At 44.1% G+C, this 18,070-nt stretch overlaps 1 protein-coding gene across 1 annotated transcript in view; it reads right to left on the bottom strand.

Annotated features, from left to right (window-relative positions):
• Positions 1 to 18,070, bottom strand: part of DNAJC18 (DnaJ heat shock protein family (Hsp40) member C18) — a 30,138-nt gene that overhangs the window by 8,079 nt on the left and 3,989 nt on the right. Inside the window, exons 3-7 of the mRNA XM_004609918.2 lie at positions 10,593 to 10,738; positions 7,212 to 7,397; positions 3,654 to 3,763; positions 2,443 to 2,552; positions 365 to 537 (exon numbers count right to left, since the gene is read on the bottom strand). Of these exons, the coding sequence (XP_004609975.2) occupies positions 365 to 537; positions 2,443 to 2,552; positions 3,654 to 3,763; positions 7,212 to 7,397; positions 10,593 to 10,738 (725 nt within the window). The remainder of the gene's footprint in view (positions 1 to 364; positions 538 to 2,442; positions 2,553 to 3,653; positions 3,764 to 7,211; positions 7,398 to 10,592; positions 10,739 to 18,070) is intronic.

Genomic DNA, 18,070 nt, shown 5'->3' with positions numbered 1-18,070 from the left:
GGTCAACGGCTACAGAGGGGGTGTGAAAATTGTGAGTGATTGGATGGGTAGCAACCAAAATAAATCCCGGAAAATACGGCTCTGGAGGGAAAGAACATGAAGATACAAAGGGAGGGAAGGTAGCTGACAGATGGACAGAGAGAGAAAGACTCAGCCAGCCAGACAGCCTAGTGCTGGGAAGATCCCAAGTTTCCCAAGCACTGGCCACATGTTCCTGTCAATCAAGTCCTGGTTTTGTGTTCTGAATGGGCCTCTGTCCTGTCTCGGTTCCCATAAACGCACATCACTTAAGCAAGGGATGAGGAGGGAGGAGCCCACCCAGGAAGTTCAGCCCCCAACTCCAGCCCCTTTCTGAGCATCTTACTTTGCTGTTTCTCCTTCCAACAGCTCGTCTGGATGTAATCAATGTAATCCTTCTCTATGGCTTTCTCCAGGTCATGCAGAGCCGATCCTCGGTAGGTCTTGTCAAAGTTTTTATCCACAAAGTAAGGCACCTGCAGGTTCTGGGTTTCTCTAGAAACGGTGTAGCCCAAGCTCCTGAAATAAGCAGAGAAGCTCAGGTAAACATGTTATAAATCATGTCCAGCAGTGGCCTAGTGGACATCAGTACCACATCCACCTCTGCTCAGAGCAGATCCAGAGAGCACTTTCTAATGCACCCAACATTTATTATTTCCCTGGTGCAGTAGGGAGTGTAATATTATTGTCATGGCATGGATAGTACAGTGGGGAAGATGCTTGCTTTGCATGCAGTCGACCTGGTTTGATCCCTTAAGCACCCCCAGGAATAATTTGTGAATGCAGAGCCAGGAGTGACCCCTGAGCATCGCCAGGGGTGGCCCAAAACCAAATAAACAGTGGACTTCTGATGCTTGAAAAATCCATCTGTGGGGCGGAGAGACAGCTCAAAGGGCTGAGTGCATGCCTTGCATCCTGGAGGCCCGGGTTCGATCCCGACACCACATGGTCCCCTAGGCACTGCTGGGAGTGACTCCTGAGCACTAAGCTGGGAGTGGTATCAGAGCAGCATGGGTGTGGCCCAGATACTTAAAAAAAATAAAGTAAAATGGTGAATGGTGTGATGACTCATTTCTCATAACTAAAATTAATCCAGTGATTCTCCAACTTTACTGCAGACATTATCTGAGGGCTTGTTAAAACTCAAGATTGGGGCTAGTGAGTTAGTACAGCAGAGCAGGCACTTACTGGTTCCCTTCCCCCCCCACCCCCCGATCACCACCAGTGATCTGTGAGCACAGATTAATTCGAACCCGGGTCTGAATAAATCTCCAGCGCCACATACAGTACCCTGAGCACAAAGCTAGGAATAGCCCCTGAGCACCAGCCACGGGATTCCCCAAAACAAAAAAACAAACTAAACCAAAACCAAACCAAAAACCCTCAGGGCTGGTGCTCATCTCTGTTTCTGATTTAATAGTGGGCCCTAAGACCTGGTGTTTCTAACATGCTGCCAACTGACACTGATGCTGGTCTGGGGATAAAACTCTGAAAAGGAATTTAATTGAGAAAATTAATTAAACAAAAAATACTGTCAGAACTTAAAATATGCATGCAAAAAACATCAATGAATATATTTTCAGCAAAAGCAAACAATAGCATAGAGTCTCTGACTATGTCGTTTTAACAGGAATAAAACTTTTTTAAAAATTCAGTCCAGACCTATTGGTGCTTGGGGCTTACTCCAGGCTCTGTGCTCCGGGACCACTACTGATGGGGCTGGGGGAGCCTGGGATCAAACTCAGGTTGGCCACACCTGCCTTACCTGCTGTATGATCTCTCTGGCCCCAAAACTCTTATTCTTGCAATATTCTAAAATTGAAAACCAGCCCTGGATCTCGGCTACTATGTTCCAAGACCCACAGGGATTTACGGATCCTGTCACAGTAGGGTCCTCTCTAACTCCAACATGGGATGTTGAGGATTGAATCTGAAACTGGACTCATTGCACTGAACCTTCAGAAACTAGCTGCCATTCTGCCACTGACAGCATGATGTCGCTGTAGAACAAAACATGATCTTTTTCCCGCCCCCCCCCCACCCTCACACATGCCTATCCTAACTGCTGAGCCCAGAAGCCTCAGTCTCTGTGTTATTACTATCCAGCTGCTCCTTCAAACATAAAATCAGTGTTTTCTACAATGAAAGGTGAAACCAGATGCCACACACCAGCCAAACTTTCAAGACGTTTACCCTCCAGATTAAGAAAGATTTATAGGGGAAATAAACAAAAAGAAAGATTTATAGGGGCCAGAAGATAGCTCAAAGGGCTGAAGCACATACTCTGCAAGGAGGATGCCCCGGTTTGGTCCCTGGCACCGCGTGAACCCCTGAGCACACCAGGAGCAACCCCCAGGCACCCAGCTGAGAGCAGTCCCTGAGTACACACACAAATATATATATATAGATATATATTTGACTTACGATTTATAGAACAGACTATACGGGGGATTAGCAGCCAGCAGCTGAGTAATGACAGATATAATAACAATCACCAGAATTGGAAGTAACTGAATAAATGCAGAATATGTAGTCTGAAACAGAAAAAAGATTGAGCATAAGTGTCATGATACATATAAAGCTTATTGCAAATAGATTTCCCAAAGCAAGCACCAGTCTCTTGCACAAAGCTTAAGGATTTCCTGGGAACATAACACTTTCTGCAGAGAAGCACCGGACAATGCTCATTCCCTTGACCTGGGACCATGAAGGAGGCCCAACCCTCACAACCTGGATTGATAACCAGTAACCCTGAACCTCCTTTTTCCCAATCACCAACGAAGCAGACACTGGAGGTTGAGGTTAGGATTATGCAACTCTGCTGCCTTGGCCACAGCTGGTCAGGGAGAATCAACCTTTACAGGGATACTTTGGGACTGAAAATCTCACATGGTCTCTGGCGAGGCAGTCCCTGACAAAAGGACACTGGACGAAGGACAAAATTCTTAGGAACTGGGGCCAGAGAGATAGTAAAGTGGGTAGGTCTCTTGCCTTGCAGGCCACAGACCCAGGATAATCCCCAGCATCCCATATGGTCCCCATCCCTCCCCCCCAAGCACCACTAGGAGTGATTCCTTAGTGCAGAGCCAGGAGTAAACCCTGAGCATTGCCAAGTGTGGCCCCCCCAAAAAAACCTCTCGGGAATGTAAACATGGACTGGATCATTTGGAAGGCTGGCTGGAGAACAGAGCTGATGCTGAGAGGCAGGAAAACAGAAAACAATCTGGCCCTGGAGAAAGCAGAACTGCGTGGGTGTGGACAGTACCTGCCTCTGGCTCCCATGCATCAAGAGATCCAGGTTTGCTTCCTGCCCTTCAGCTTCGTGAGACTCTCAATTCCTTACTTTAAACCTTACTGTTTTCAAAATTTTGAACAGGGTGCCTTTACCGGCAGTCATGAGAGACAAGACCAACCTGGGTCTACAGAGAAATTCAGATTCTGGGAGAACGGGGAGGAAAGAGGGTCTCATTTTGCTCTATGTGGGTCAGTTATCTGAGATCTTACCACTTTCTGACCATTTTTCCTAAAGCACATTTTAACAACACAATTCAAGCTGAACTTCTCAAACCTAATCATTAGCAAAGAGCAGCTAAGGTCAAGTGTTTCTAAGCAGTGGTTCTTTCCTTGCCAGACACCTGAGGTTTATCTTCTTCCTCTTCCTTCCGGGTCGGCATCTTATCATGTCGGTGCCGCCGGTGGTAATAGTGGGTGTCATCTGTCACATTTGAAAACATATGAATATTTCCTAGAAAAGAAGAAAAACAAATATGCGGTGTGGAATACGGCAAGAATTTCTTCCTTGTCCCAAATAGGTCCTCTGATGGTATTGTTCCAGTTTAGCCAGTAGGAAAATGAGGCAGCTTGAAAGACAAGTGGAGAGGGAATGTACTAAGGTCACTTATGTGTGCATGCATATACATGTATATATGCATTTATCTACTGAAGTGCTGGGGACTGAACCCAGGGCCTCAAATATGCCAAGTAAATAAATCACTGCTGAGCCACATCCCAGTTCTGTCCTTATTTTTATTTATTTATTTATTTTTTTTTGCTTTTTGGGTCACACCTGGCGATGCACAGGGGTTACTCCTGGCTCTGCACTCAGAATCACCCCTGGCCGTGCTCAGGGGACCATATGGGATGCTGGGATTTGAACCCCGGTCGGCCGCGTGCAAGGCAAACGCCCTACCTGCTGTGCTATCTCTCCAGCCCCAGTTCTGTCCTTATTTATTTATTTATTTATTTATTTATTTATTTTTTTTGCTTTTTGGGTCACACCCAGCGATGCTCAGGGGTTACTCCTGGCTTTGCACTCAGGAATTACTCCTGGCGGTGCTTGGGGGACCATATGGGATGCCGGGGATCGAACCCGGGTCGGCCGCGTGCAAGGCAAACGCCCTACCCGCTGTGCTATCGCTCCGGCCCCCTCTGTCCTTATTTAAACAGTTGTTTGTAACTGTTAATGAATCCCAAAAGCCTAGTAAAAAATAAATATTTAGCCCATCAGTCCTGTCTGACATGCTGCTGCTTTGTCCCAAATCATATTATGTCATCCGTATCTTTAGCAGCAACCCATAAAATTAAATTTATTTTCTGAGCATTTAATTATACCAACCTACAACTCCCTAAGGTACTTTTCTTTCTTTCTTTTCTTTCTTTCTCCCTTTCTCTTTCTCTCTCTCCCTCTCCCTCCCTTTTAAATTTTTTGGCCACACCTAAGCGATGCTCAGGGTTAATCCTGGCTCTACGCTCAGGAATTACTCTTGGTGGTGCTCAAGGGACCTGGGGATTGAACCTGGGTCAGTTGCATACCAGGCAAATGAAATGTCCTACCCACTGTACTATATCCCCAGCTCTCTGGGGTACTTTTATTCGTTTTTGGGTCACACCCGGCGATGCACAGGGGTTACTCCTGACTCACGCACTCAGGAATCACCCCTGGCTGCGCTCAGAGGACCATATGAGATGCTGGGAATCGAACCCGGGTCGACCGTGTGCAAGGTAAACGCCCTACCTGCTGTGCTATTGCTCCAGCGCCCTGGGGTACTTTTCTAACTACTCTTTTTGGCCACATTGGCAATGCTGGGCAAGGGTAGGAGCAGGGAGAAGAAAGTGGGGGCCAGGGGTCAGGGTGTGGTTGCTCCTTGCACAGTGCTCATGATCAAACATGGGTTCCTGCATGTACACCATGCTACCAGCCCTTTGAGCCACCTCCTTGGCCCCTACTTTTTTTTTTTATTTGTATTTGAGGTCATACCTGACTATACTCAGGGTTTACTCCTGGCTCCGCACTCAGGAATCACTCATTTTGGTGCTCTGGGGACCATATGGGATGCTGGGGACCAAACCCTGGTGTGTAAGGCAAGTGCCCTACCCACTGTACTATCTCTCTAGTCCTTGCCCCTACTTTGTGATAATAATTGGGATTTTGTTACTTATTAATAAAGCACTTTGGGGACCAGAAAGATGGTACAGAGGTTAAGGAGCTTGCCTTTCAATGCTGCTGGTGTTGCTGTCATTCTTCAAACCCATTTTTGGTCCCCTAAGCACAACCAGGAGTTACTCCTGATCCAGGAAGAGCCCTCAGCACCACAGGTGTGGCCCAAACACCCCTCTGCAAGCATATAAATTATAAAGCATTTAAAATGATCTAGTCCTCTGCAGGGAACTAAAGCTCAGTGGTAGAGTATTGCATGAATGAAGCTCTGGGTTTTTTCATTTTTATTTTTGTTTTTTACAGTTTAAGCTATAAATATAATTATTACAGTTAGGAGACGATAACATTGCCAACATTTTCTGTACAGAATGCTTTGTATTAATCATTTTACTTATACTAGTTTGGCTAGTTGGACTGGAGTGATAGCACAGCGGGTAGGGTGTTTGCCCTGCATGTGGCCAACCTGGGTTCAATTCCTCCATCCCTCTCGGAGCCCGGCAAGCTAAAATCAGTATCCCACCCACAGGGCAGAGCCTGGCAAGCTACCCGTGGTGTACTCGATATGCCAAAAACAGTAACAACGAGTCTCACAATGGAGATGTTACTGGTGTCAGCTCGAGCAAATCAATGAACAACAGGATGACAGTGCTACAGTGCAGTTTGGCTAGTAACAAAATACTTACAGTGACAGTATAACATTTTTGTTTGTTTGTATTTTTAATATTGATTCACCATGAGGTACAGTTACATACTTACAAACTTTCATGTTTGCGGTTCAGTCATACAATGATCGAGTACCCATCCCTCTACCAGTGCCCATTCTCCACCACCAATGATCCCAGTATCCCTCCCTCCACCCCCACCCCACCCCACCTCTGCGGCAGGGCATTCCCTTGTGTTCTCTCTCTCTCCTTTTGCATGTTGTGGTTTGCAATAGAGGCATTGAGGGGCTATCTTGTTCGATCTGTAGTCTACATTCGGCATGCCTCTCCCAACCCGAGCGGGTCTTCCAAACACTTTTACTTGGTGTTCCCTTCTCTATCTGAGCTGTCTTTTCCTCCAGCATGTAAGACTGGCTTCCAAGCCATGAGGCAAACCTCCTGGTTCTTACTTCTACTATTCTTGAGTGTTAGTCTCCTATTCTGTTACTTTATATTCCACAGATGAGTGAAATCTTTCTATGTCTATCCCTCTCTTTCTGACTCATTTCACTTAACATGATACTTTCTATGTTGATTCACTGATATGCAAATTTCATGACTTCATCTTTTCTAACAGCTGCACAGTATTCCATTAATTGAGCTCCCATTTGACCCAGCAATATCACTTTTGGGAATATATCCCAGAGAGGCAAAAAAAGTATGGTAGAAATGACATCTGCACTTATATATTCATTGTTGCACTGTTTACAATAAATCTGGAAAAAAACCGGAGTGCCCAAGAACAGATGACTGGTTGAGATTCTGGTTTTTGATCCCCAAAATGCATCCAATACTCATGGCAGCCTGTGAGATAAGTGATTACCAGCCCCATTTTTCAGGTACAGAAACAGGATTAGAGAGACCAAGTAGTAGTTGAATCAAAATCATGTACAGCTAATTCCAAATTTTTACTGCTTCCATTTTTCCATCATCTCAGTATTCAGATCTTCAAACAGGAGCTTCTAAAAGCTAATGTGTGTATGTGTGTGTGTGTGTGTGTGTGTGTATTTCTATCTATGATTTTTTTTTTTTTAATGATAGTGGGGGATACTAACCTGTAGGAAAATGTCCTCCAAAAAATACGTTGAACAGCTCTTCTGGGGTGATGTCAGCCTCGAAGTCCCTGTAATAATTCTGCGGTCTGGCTCGAGGGGCTGTGAAAGTCACCTGCTCGTCGCCGTACTCATCATAGCGCATTCTCTTGTCAGGATTGCTCAGGACAGCAAAGGCATTTCCTATCGCTGCAACCAAAACAGATAGTGACTAAGCATCAGTTTTGACTGTCGCTGAGAGTGAACATAGAAGCAGCAATGAAGAGCTTCGAATCGACTGGGGCTGGGGCTGGAGCCATAGGACAAGCAGACAGGGAGCTTGCCTTGCACAGGGCCAACCTGAGTTTGATCCCTGGTATCCCATCGAGCACCACCAGGAGTGATTCCTGAGCACAGAGCCAGGATTCACCTTGGAACATTGTAGGGTGTGGCCCCAAAGCAGAAAAATTAAACAAAAAAACTGATTGGTGCTGGATAACTTATAGGGGTCCAAGAATAAGAGCGTGGCCTCAGGTTTAGAAACCACTAGGGAGGGGCTGGAGCGATAGCACAGCGGGTGGGGCGTTTGCCTTGCACGCGGCCGACCCGGGTTCGAATCCCAGCATCCCATATGGTCCCCTGAGCACCACCAGGAGTAATTCCTGAGTGTAGAACCAGGAGTAACCCCTGTGCATCGCCGGGTGTGACCCAAAAAGCAAAAAAAAAAAAAGAAAAAGAAACCACTAGGGAATTTGTACTTGAAATTTTCCAGATGCAGTTTGAAAAGACAGAAATGGCACCGAGATCCTGATGAACTAAGATTTACTATTCAAGTGGGAGTTAACTGCTAATTAACAGTCATTCCTGCTGTCCCAGAAATTAAGTCACCCCTCCAGAAGCCAGTCACCATACCCCAGCAGACGAGGGGTTGCCTACCCCTGGCCAGCTCTCTCATTCTTTGAAATGTGTTTGTGTCACGGATGCAGCTCTGTGGTGGAATGCATGCCGCACATATGTAAGGCCCTGGGTTTGATCCCCTCTACCACCAAAAATGTTTGTGATGCAAAGCACTGTTTCACATGTGCATTCACCCTGGGGTTCATCTCTAGGTACTCCCCAAAAGTGTCTGTTTCACTTGAGTTTCATCCATAAACAGAAGTGTCCTAACTTTATTTCTCAACCTTTTTCTGACCATGCTCTTCTGGTCTACCAATTGGCCCCCTTACCCAGGATGTGGCCCTCCATTTATACAATTTTCACTATATTGCCCTCAGTTGAAAACGCTACTCTAACTGGAATCTGAAACAATAACTTGAATAAAATAATCAGTAAAAATAACCTTGCATAGCTAAAAGTAAAGTTTTTATTTATTAGGTTTATTTCAGCTGACTTCAGAAAATGGACTTTGTACTTTACTTGTAACTTCAATATATCTCAATGTGAAATTAAAGACTGAATAATAACAAGCTTACTATCACCTCTGACCTGTGCATAAATATGCAAACTATCCAATTTCACTTAACCATACAATCAATACCAACAAATAAATCTTGAAAAAAAAATTTATTTTGGTTCATTTTAGGGCCACACCGGCATTGCCCAGGGCTTATTCCTGGCTTTGCACTAAGGCATCACTCCTGGAAGTACTTAGGAAACCTTTGTGAGGCCAGAAATTAAAGCCAGGTGGATTGCATGAAGGGCAGCTCTGTACTGCTGTACTATCTCTCTGGCCACAGCAGGGTTCAGGGGACCCAGGGAACATTCCCAGTGATTCTCAACCAATCAAACAATGCCGGGGCCGGAGGATACAGAGCTGCTCAGCCCTGCAGTGCTGGGGGCCAGCAGGGCCACCCCTGGAGTACCCAGGGGCCTCCAAGGCTACACTCCACGATGCTTAGGGAAACTTATGTGAAGTCAGGGAATTGAACCAGGGCTGGGCACATAGGAGGTGTGCACCTAGACCCCTGTACCATCTCTCCAAGTCCTGGTACACTTGATGTATGTATGCAATGGGTTACATATATATATATATGAAATATATATATATACATATATATTTATTTATTTAGCATTTTTACAGAGAGATCTACAGGCATCACCACTCTCTAATCCCAGGATATTTTTATCACCTCCCAAAAGACCTCCTACTCATTAGCAGTCATTTCTCTATTCCCCAAACCATAGCAACAACTAGTCTTTCTATAACACACACACACACAAAAAATTTAGACATTTTATGAAAAGAATGATAGAATCCACAGCCTTTTGTGTCTGATTGCTTTCGCTCACTCAGTGCTTTCAATGCTCATCTATGTTGCAGTGTGCTATATATTGTGGAGCTTGGAAGACATGCGGTGCTAGGGATCCAACTCAGTGCTCGCCCCCCCCCCCCCGCCCCGAAAGGCAAGAGCTATCCCACTTAAATCACATCTGCAGCCTGCCAAATATTTTTTAGGAGCAAACAGCAGTTTGGCACATGGCAAAGTATCCACTCCAGCCTACTGAGCTAACTCCTCAAATATTTTTTACTCCTGGAAATTGGAGCACAAGCTTTGTATGTGAGAACGTTGGGTTCAATCTTTAGCACCTGAGCACTGAGCAAGGAGCAGTTCTTGAGGACTGCAGTATTCTAAAAACAAAACCAAAACAACTAGGAATATATTTGAGGGGGGTGGCAGGGAGATCACTCAAGTGGAACAGCATAGGCCGAGCATGTACAAGGCTCTGAATTTGATCCCCAGCCTCACATGGCCCCAAACACCACTGGAAATATAGAAAATATATTTCTGAAAGTATCATGGAAATCACTGGGGTAAAAAAGATTTGGTCTTCAACTGTATTAATGCTCTTATAGCTTTCTCATATAAGCGCATTAGCAAATGAGTGTCAAGAACAAGGAGGTCAGTGGTCAAAGAAGTCTGGGAATTCTGTCTGGGCCCTCTGCCATCTACCTATAAATTCCACAAAAAAGGAATCATATCTGCTTTGTTCTCCATGCCACCTGGCACACGGGCTTTCAATAAATAGTTGCTGAGCCAGTGGATACATGGTCCCAAGAGGTTTTAGAGATACCCATGGGCCCTGGGCAGTGCTCACAGGTCACTCCTGCTCTACACTCCAGTCACTCTCGGCAGTGCTCAAAGAATCAGATGTGGTACTGGGAGCTGAACCAGGTCAGCCACATGCAGGACAAGAGCCTTCATCCCTGTACCATCTCTCCACACCAAAAAAATTTAGACAAAGGAATAAGGGCGGTTTCACCGATAATCACTATTTACAGAAATGTAACAAGGGAAATCACTCTGTGAGCTTATAAAACAGTGACAGGGGAGGCTGAAAGCAACAGGTTGTGATCAAACATCACAGGCAAGGCAGACATCAGCATGAAACAGTCCAAAGTCAGACCTTTGAAAGCATCTGTTGCTCCAGGAGCACAGTTCTTGTCGGGGTGGAACTTCAGGGCGAGTTTGCGGTAAGCTTTCTTAAGCTCTTCATCACTGGCATTCCGTGACACTCCCAGAATTTCGTAGTAATTTCTGCATTTCTTGATCCTAAAAACACATCAGAAACACGTATGTCTACAAAAGCCCCTTTTGTACAGTTTGCTGCAAAACAGTATCACAATTCTCTTTCTAGTCTGTAAGCCCCCATAAAACCCTAAATTGAAATTCATGAACACATTAACAAAACAACTCAAAATTGTTAACAAGTTCCTCCTCTCCTCTCTCTCTCTCTCTCTCTTTCTCCCTCTTTTTTTGCTTTTTGGGTTACACCCAGTGATGCTCAGGGGTTACTCCTGGCTCTGCACTCAGGAATTACTCCTGGCGGTATTTGGGGGACCATGTGGGATGCTGGGGATTGAACTCGGATGGGCTGCACACAAGGCAAATGCCCTCCCTGCTGTACTATCACTCCGGCCCCAACAAGGTCCTCTTCTCACCAATCACTTAGTGTCTTTGACAACTTGGGGGGCCTCCCAAGCAGTGCTAGGGGGTGCAGGGGCCATTACCGGGGACAGCTCCTGGTGGTGCTTGCAGAGAACCAGGCAGTGCCGGGCCTCAAACACCAGCCTCTAGCATGAAAAGTAGGTGCTCCAGTTTGTTGAACCATCTCTCGAGCCCTTGGTGTATTTTTACATCTAATATTTTATTCTTTCATTACCCCTTTCACTATCAAGTGAATATAACAAGTATGATCATTATTATTTTTTTTTTTTGCTTTTTGGGTCACACCTGGCAATACACAGCGATCACTCCTGGCTCTGCACTCAGAAATTACCCCTGGCAGTGCTCAGGGGACCATATGGGATGCTGGGAATCGAACCTGGATCGGTCGCGTGCAAGGCAAACGCCCTACCCGCTGTGCTATCGCTCCAGCCCCAAGTATGATCATTCTTTCAGTGTCATTTTTTGTTTGTTTTTGGGATCCACACCCAGCGGTGCTAAGGGTTTACTTGTGGGTTCTGTGCTCAGGGATCACTCCTGGAGAGCTTGGGGGATCACAGGGGTTATGGGGATCAAATCCAGGTCAGCCATATGCAGGGTCAGCACCTCTACCCACTGTACTCTCTCTCCAGTCAGCAAGTACGATGCTTCTCACATCACAGCGCACCTAAGGTCCTGAAAGTTGAATACAGGAGAGCAAAACCAGAAGAAACAACACCTAAATGCCACCTCATTTACTTGTTTTCATCTCTTTTTCCTGAAAGTTGTTATCTTTTAAAACTTTGTTTTAAAAGGTTAATATGTACATGTGACAGAAGAAAAACATCCAGTAATACTAAGCCATACACAAAAACATCTTTGAGCTTCTTTGATCCCTGCCCCAAATTCTCTGACCCTAAGGGAAATCATTTGGAGAAGTTTCTTTTGAACCTATGTATAGAGAGGATCTGTATAGAAAATTCCCCATTTTCCCTTACTTAAATAATTACATATTCTACCACTTTTCTAAATCGTGCATTTTGTAAAAAGGAAAATAATAATGTATTTTGGAGATTGAGCCATAACATACAGAGATGGGAAGTAAAGGAAACAGTTTAGAGTGGACATTTTAGAATTTCATTTAATAAATTAACTAATTTGGGTTTGTTTGGCCACACTCAGTGATGCTTGGGGGTTACTCCTGGCTCTGCACTCAGGAATTACTCATGGCAGTGCTCCGGGGACCATATGAGATGCCAGGGATTAAACAAGGGTCAGCCACATTCAAGATAAATGCCCTATCCGCTGTAGTATCACTTCTGGTGTCATACATTTTGAAATTTCAGAACTATAAAATCTTTCATAGTACTGTAGCACTGTTGTCCCACTGTTCATCAATTTGCTCGATCAGACACCAGTAACATCTCCATTGTGAGACTTGCTGTTACTGTTTTTGGCATATTGAATGTGCCACAGGTAGCTTGCCAGGCTCTGCCTTACGGACAGGATACTCTTGGTAGCTTGCCGGGCTCTCCGAGGGGACAGAGGAATCAAACCTGGGTCAGCCGCATGCAAGGCAAATGCCCTAGCCGCTGTGGTATCGCTCCAGTCTTTTATACTCCTGAAAATTATTTCAAGCATCCCAAAAAAGTTTTTTTGAAAATTGTTGTTATTGTTGTTGTCTACTTGGGAAGCAAACCCAGGGCTTCACATATGTGAAGCATGTGCTCTACCACTGAGCTGTATCTCTTGTCAAGGAGATTTTGTTGGGGCTGGAGCGATAGCACAGCGGGTAGGGTGTTTGCTTGCACGCGGTGGACCTAGGTTCGATTCCCAGCATCCCATATGGTCCCCCGAGCACCACTAGGGGTAATTCCTGAGTGCATGAGCCAGGAGTAACCCCTGTACATCACCGGGTATGACCCAAAAAGCAAAAAAAAAGAAAAATTTTGTTTATGTAAATCTCTCTCAATATTTACCATATTAGAAATTTTAAAAAAATTTAACACAGAGGAACGATATAATTACATGTTCTATAGTTTCTCAAAACTTCACTATATAATGTCATTAAGGAATGACAGTAAGAAAGATGAATTTGAAATTATGAAAATTATTAAAATAATCGTAAGTTTGCAGATTCCCTCTGAAATTCAGAGTCTGGGGGTGTGGGGGTCTCAAACCTTACTTAAGAATTAATGGACTGGGCCTGAGTGCAGTGGGGAGGGCACTTTCTTTGTACTTGACTGATCAAGGTTCAATCCCTGGCTCCCCATATGGTCCCCAAACCCCAGGGATGACCCCTGAGCACCACTGAGTGTGGTCCCAAAACTAAACTAAACAAAAAATGGCTTGGAAATGTCTTGGCTAGGATCTGATCTGCTGTGTACTTAACCTTCGTGCTTTGGTGGTATTTTCTTCAGAAGATAATAATCTTCTGGTAAACTAATAATTATACTTATATTACACAAAGCTCTTGTTATAATTAAATGTAGTGTTCATTAAAAAGGTTGATAGCATCTAACATGACATAAATATCAGATTTTATCATATATATCTACCACATTCTTTTTAAAAAGCTACATAGGGGCTAGGGAGATAGTACAGCAGGTAGAACATTTTACCTTGCACATGTCCAACCCAGATTTGATCCCCAACATTCCACATGGTCTCTGAACACTGCCAGGAGTAATTTTTAAGTTCAAAGTCAAGTGATACCCTTGAACATTGCCAAATGTGGCTCAAAAGCTCAAAAAAAAGGAATGTCAGTCCGGACCCCTCCAAGAACTGCCCATGGGGAACCTTTAGATCCCCAAGTCTAGTTTTCAATCTCTGCTTTCATGGCAGATACTGACCTACCTCTTCCTCTTATACATTTATTGTTTGATTAATAATAGCTTATTGATGTATAATTCACATACCAGAAAGCTAGCTTTTTTTTGTTTGCTTGCTTTTGTTTTGTTTTTGGACCACATTTGGTGATGCTCAGGTCTCACTCCTGACTCAGTGCTTGAGGTTCACTCCTAGCAAGTTCAGGGGACCATGTTGGATGCCAGAGATCAAACCCAGGTCAGTCACATGCATGGCAAGCACCTTAAAAGCTGTACTAATTCTACAGCTCTACAGAGTTAGCTTGTTTAAGCTGTGCAATTCAGTGATTTTCTAGTTATTTACATTTATACATCTACATGACCACATTTTTCCAAAACATTTTCATCATTCTCAAAAGAGACATCATACCAGCAGTCACTTCTCATTTCCCTACTCCCCAAGTTCTAGCAACAACTAAACTTTCTGTAGTTATAAAGTCACCTATTTTACAAAGTTCAGTAAGAAACTCTACAGCATATAGATTTTTGTTTTGTTTTGTTTTGGGCTACTTCTGATGATGCTCAGGGGTTATTGCTTTGTAGTGCTTAGGGGACCAAATGGGATGTTGGGGATTGAACCCAAGACGGCCATATGCAAGGCGAGCACCCTACCCACCGTATTATCTTTCCAGCCCAACACATGGCTTTTTGTGCCTGGTTTTTTCATTCACACAATGTTGTTGTTGTTTTCTTTTTTTTTTGCTTTTTGGGTCACACCTGGCCATGCACAGGGGTTACTCCTGGCTCTGCACTCAGGAATTACCTTGGCCGTGCTCAGGGGACCATATGGGATGCTGGGATCCGAACCCGGGTCGGCCGAGTGCAAGGCAAATGCCCTACCCTCTGTGCTATTGCTCCAGCCCCCTCATTCACACAATGTTTTTAAGGTTCATTCGTGTTGTATTCATCAGTACTTTATTCCTTTTAATATATCAAAGCATATCTATTGTATAGCAATTTCTCATTTTATCTTTTCATCAGTTACTGGACACTGGATTATTTTTTCTTGGATATTATTATTAGTAATGAAATATGAACTACATATTCAAATTTTTATGTAAAAATGTTTGTTTTTGAGGCTACACATGGTAATGTTCAGGGCTTACTTCAGACTCTGCTAAAGATTACTTCTGGCGGGGACTGGAGCAATAGCACAGCCGGTAGGGTGTTTGCCTTGCATGCGGCCAACCCGGGTTGGATTCAACTCCCAGCATCCCAGATGGTCCCCTGAGCACCGCCAGGAGTAATTCCTAAGTGTACAGCCAGGAGTAACCCCTGTGCATCACCGGGTGTGACCCGAAAAGCAAAAAGAAAAAAAAATTACTTCTGGGGGCCAAAGCAATAGTACAGTGGGTAGGGCATTTGTCTTGCATATGGCTGACTTGGGTTTGGTCCCCAGCATCCCATGTGGTCTCTTGAGCATAGCCAGGAGTAATTCCTGAGTGCAGTCAGGGATAACTCTTGAGCATTGCCAGGTGTGACCCCAAAAGCCAAAACAATAAATAAAAAGAAAGATCACTTCTGGAAGGTTTGGGGAACCATATGGGGTACCTGAGATTGAACCTGGGTTAATCACATATCAGGTAAGTGTCCTTGCACAAGGTACTATCTTATAGCTCCTTTATGTAAAAGTGTTTTAAAATTTTCTTGGAATGTACTTAAGAATGTCTCTGTGTGAGCATGGGTGTGTGTCTGTGTGTGTCTATGTATATATATGTGAGTTTGCATGTGTGTCTGTTTATATATTTGTGTGTCTATAGGTCTCTGTGTGTCTTTGTATATGTCTGCGTTTCTCTGTTTATACACGTGTGTCTGTGTACATGTCTGTATATCTATATATTTGTGTGTGCACATTGGTGTGTGTCTGTGTATGTCTGTTTCTGTATGTGTGTGTCTCCTGAGTATGTGCCTGTATGTCTGAAATTTGTGCATGTTTGTGTCTGTGTTTATGTCTATACATGTGTATGTGTGTAGGTGTGTCTATGTATATATCTGTGGTGTCTCTGTGTCTATGTATATATCTGTGTGTCTTTTGTGTCTTTGTAGGTATCTTTGTATCTTTGTTGGTATCTGTATATGTCTTCCTGTATGTCTATTTCTGTATGTGTATATGTGTCTGTATGTTCATGTGTCTGTGAGCATGAGTGTGTGTCTGTGTATATGTGTGTGTGTCTCTTTATGTGAGTACATATGTCTGTGTGTCTGTGTACATCAGTGTCTGGGTGTATATGTCTGTGTGTGCATGTGTGTGCCTGTCTATATGTATATGTGCCTATGTATACATCTGTGTTTTGTGTGTGTGTGCATGTGTCTGTGTATATATTTGTGTTTCTCTGTGTCTGTTTCTGTGTATATGTTATAGTTTATCTGTGTCTATGTATATATCTATCTATATGTCTGTGTGAGCACATGTGTGTAAGTCTGTATATATGTTTGTTGTGTTTCTGTGTACATGTAGGTGTCTGTGTATATGTCAGTGTGTGTCTCTGTGTATACATTGGGTATGTATCTGTGTACATGTCTATATGTATCTGTTTGCATGTCTTTCTGTGTATATGTCTATGTGCCTTGAATGTGTGTATCTGAGCCTGGCAAGCTACCTGTGGCGTATTCAATATGCCAAAAACAGTAACAACGAGTCTCACAATGGAAACACTACTGGTGCCTGCTTGAGCAAATCGATGAACAATGAGATGACAGTGCAATGCAGTGCAGTACTTAATAATAAATTGGACTGGAGAGATAGTACAGAGGTTAAGGTGCAGGTTTGCACACAGCTGTCCCTAATCTGATCCCCATCACTGCGTATATTCAGGAATGAACCCTGAGCACAATGCCAGGGGTAAACTCTGAACAATGCTGGATGGCTGGATGGGTAGCCTCCCTTCCCCCTGCCAAAAATATTAATTGCTAGGTCATATGCTATGTTTAACCTTCTGAGGAACTGTCATACAGTTTTCCAAACTGGCTGCACCATGTTAATTCCTACCAGCAATATGCATTACATAATATCCTGGTTTCTCTATGCTCTCAGCAATACTTGTTATTTTCCCTCTTTTTAATTATAGCCATCCTAGTGACTATGAGGTAGTATAGTATTTTATTGTGCTTTTCATTTGTATTTCTCAAATGACTAATGGTGTTTAGTCATGTGCTGATTGGTCATTTGCATGCCTGCTTGGAGGAATGCCTATTCGGATCCTTTGTTCATTTATTTCATCGGGGTGTCTTTTTATTGCTGAGATGCAGAATTATTCTCTAAGTTCCAGCTACAAATCCCTTATCAGAGATGATGTTTGAAAATATTTTCTCCCATCCTGTGGGTTGTTTTTTACTTTTGTTTGTTTGTTTTTTGGGACATACCCAGCTGTGCTCAGCGCTTACTCCTGACTCTGCTCAGGGATCACTCCTGGTGGTGTGTGGGGGATGACAACATGTGGAGCTAAGGATCAAACGGATCAAAACTGTTTGGGCTATTCTGGGTCCCATGTATTTATATAACTCTCTCTCTCCCTCTCTCTCTCCCCCTTTCTTCCTCTCTCTCTTTCTCCCTCTCTCTCTTCCCTCTCTCTCTTTCACTCTTTTGTTTTGCTTTTGGGCCACCCTCCCCCCCAAAAAAGAATATTTCCCCATCCCCTTCCCTTTTTCTGCTGTTGGTTTTTGGCTTAAACGGCTGCACACACTTGTTTGTGGTGCTCATACATGGCTGGGGTGCTGAATGAGGCGATGAGCTGAGCTGGGGGATCATGACAGGACTGTACTCTAAGTTTGGAGGTGCTAGGGACAGAGCTCACAGCTCATGCCTTTAAAGCAGGTGCCCTGCCACTGGGCCAAAGCCCCGCCCCCCTTGCCCCCCATGAGGTCTTTTTTATATAAACATCTACTTTGGAGCCGCAGCAATAGTGTAGCAAGAGAGGGCTTGCCTTGTATGCAGTTGATCCAGGTTCAATCCCTGGCACCTCATTTGGTCCCTGGAGTTCCCTGCCAGAAGTGATCCTTGAGCACAGAGCCAGGAGTAAGATGTGGGCATAGCCAGGTGCATCCCCAAAACCAAATAAAGTAAATAAAAACATCAAAACAAAAATCTACAGGT

This window comes from Sorex araneus, chromosome 6, assembly GCF_027595985.1.
Source record: "Sorex araneus isolate mSorAra2 chromosome 6, mSorAra2.pri, whole genome shotgun sequence".
NCBI lineage: Eukaryota > Metazoa > Chordata > Mammalia > Eulipotyphla > Soricidae > Sorex > Sorex araneus.
The sequence above is the reverse complement of the archived record's forward strand: the minus strand, read 5'-3'. Positions and strand labels throughout refer to the sequence as shown.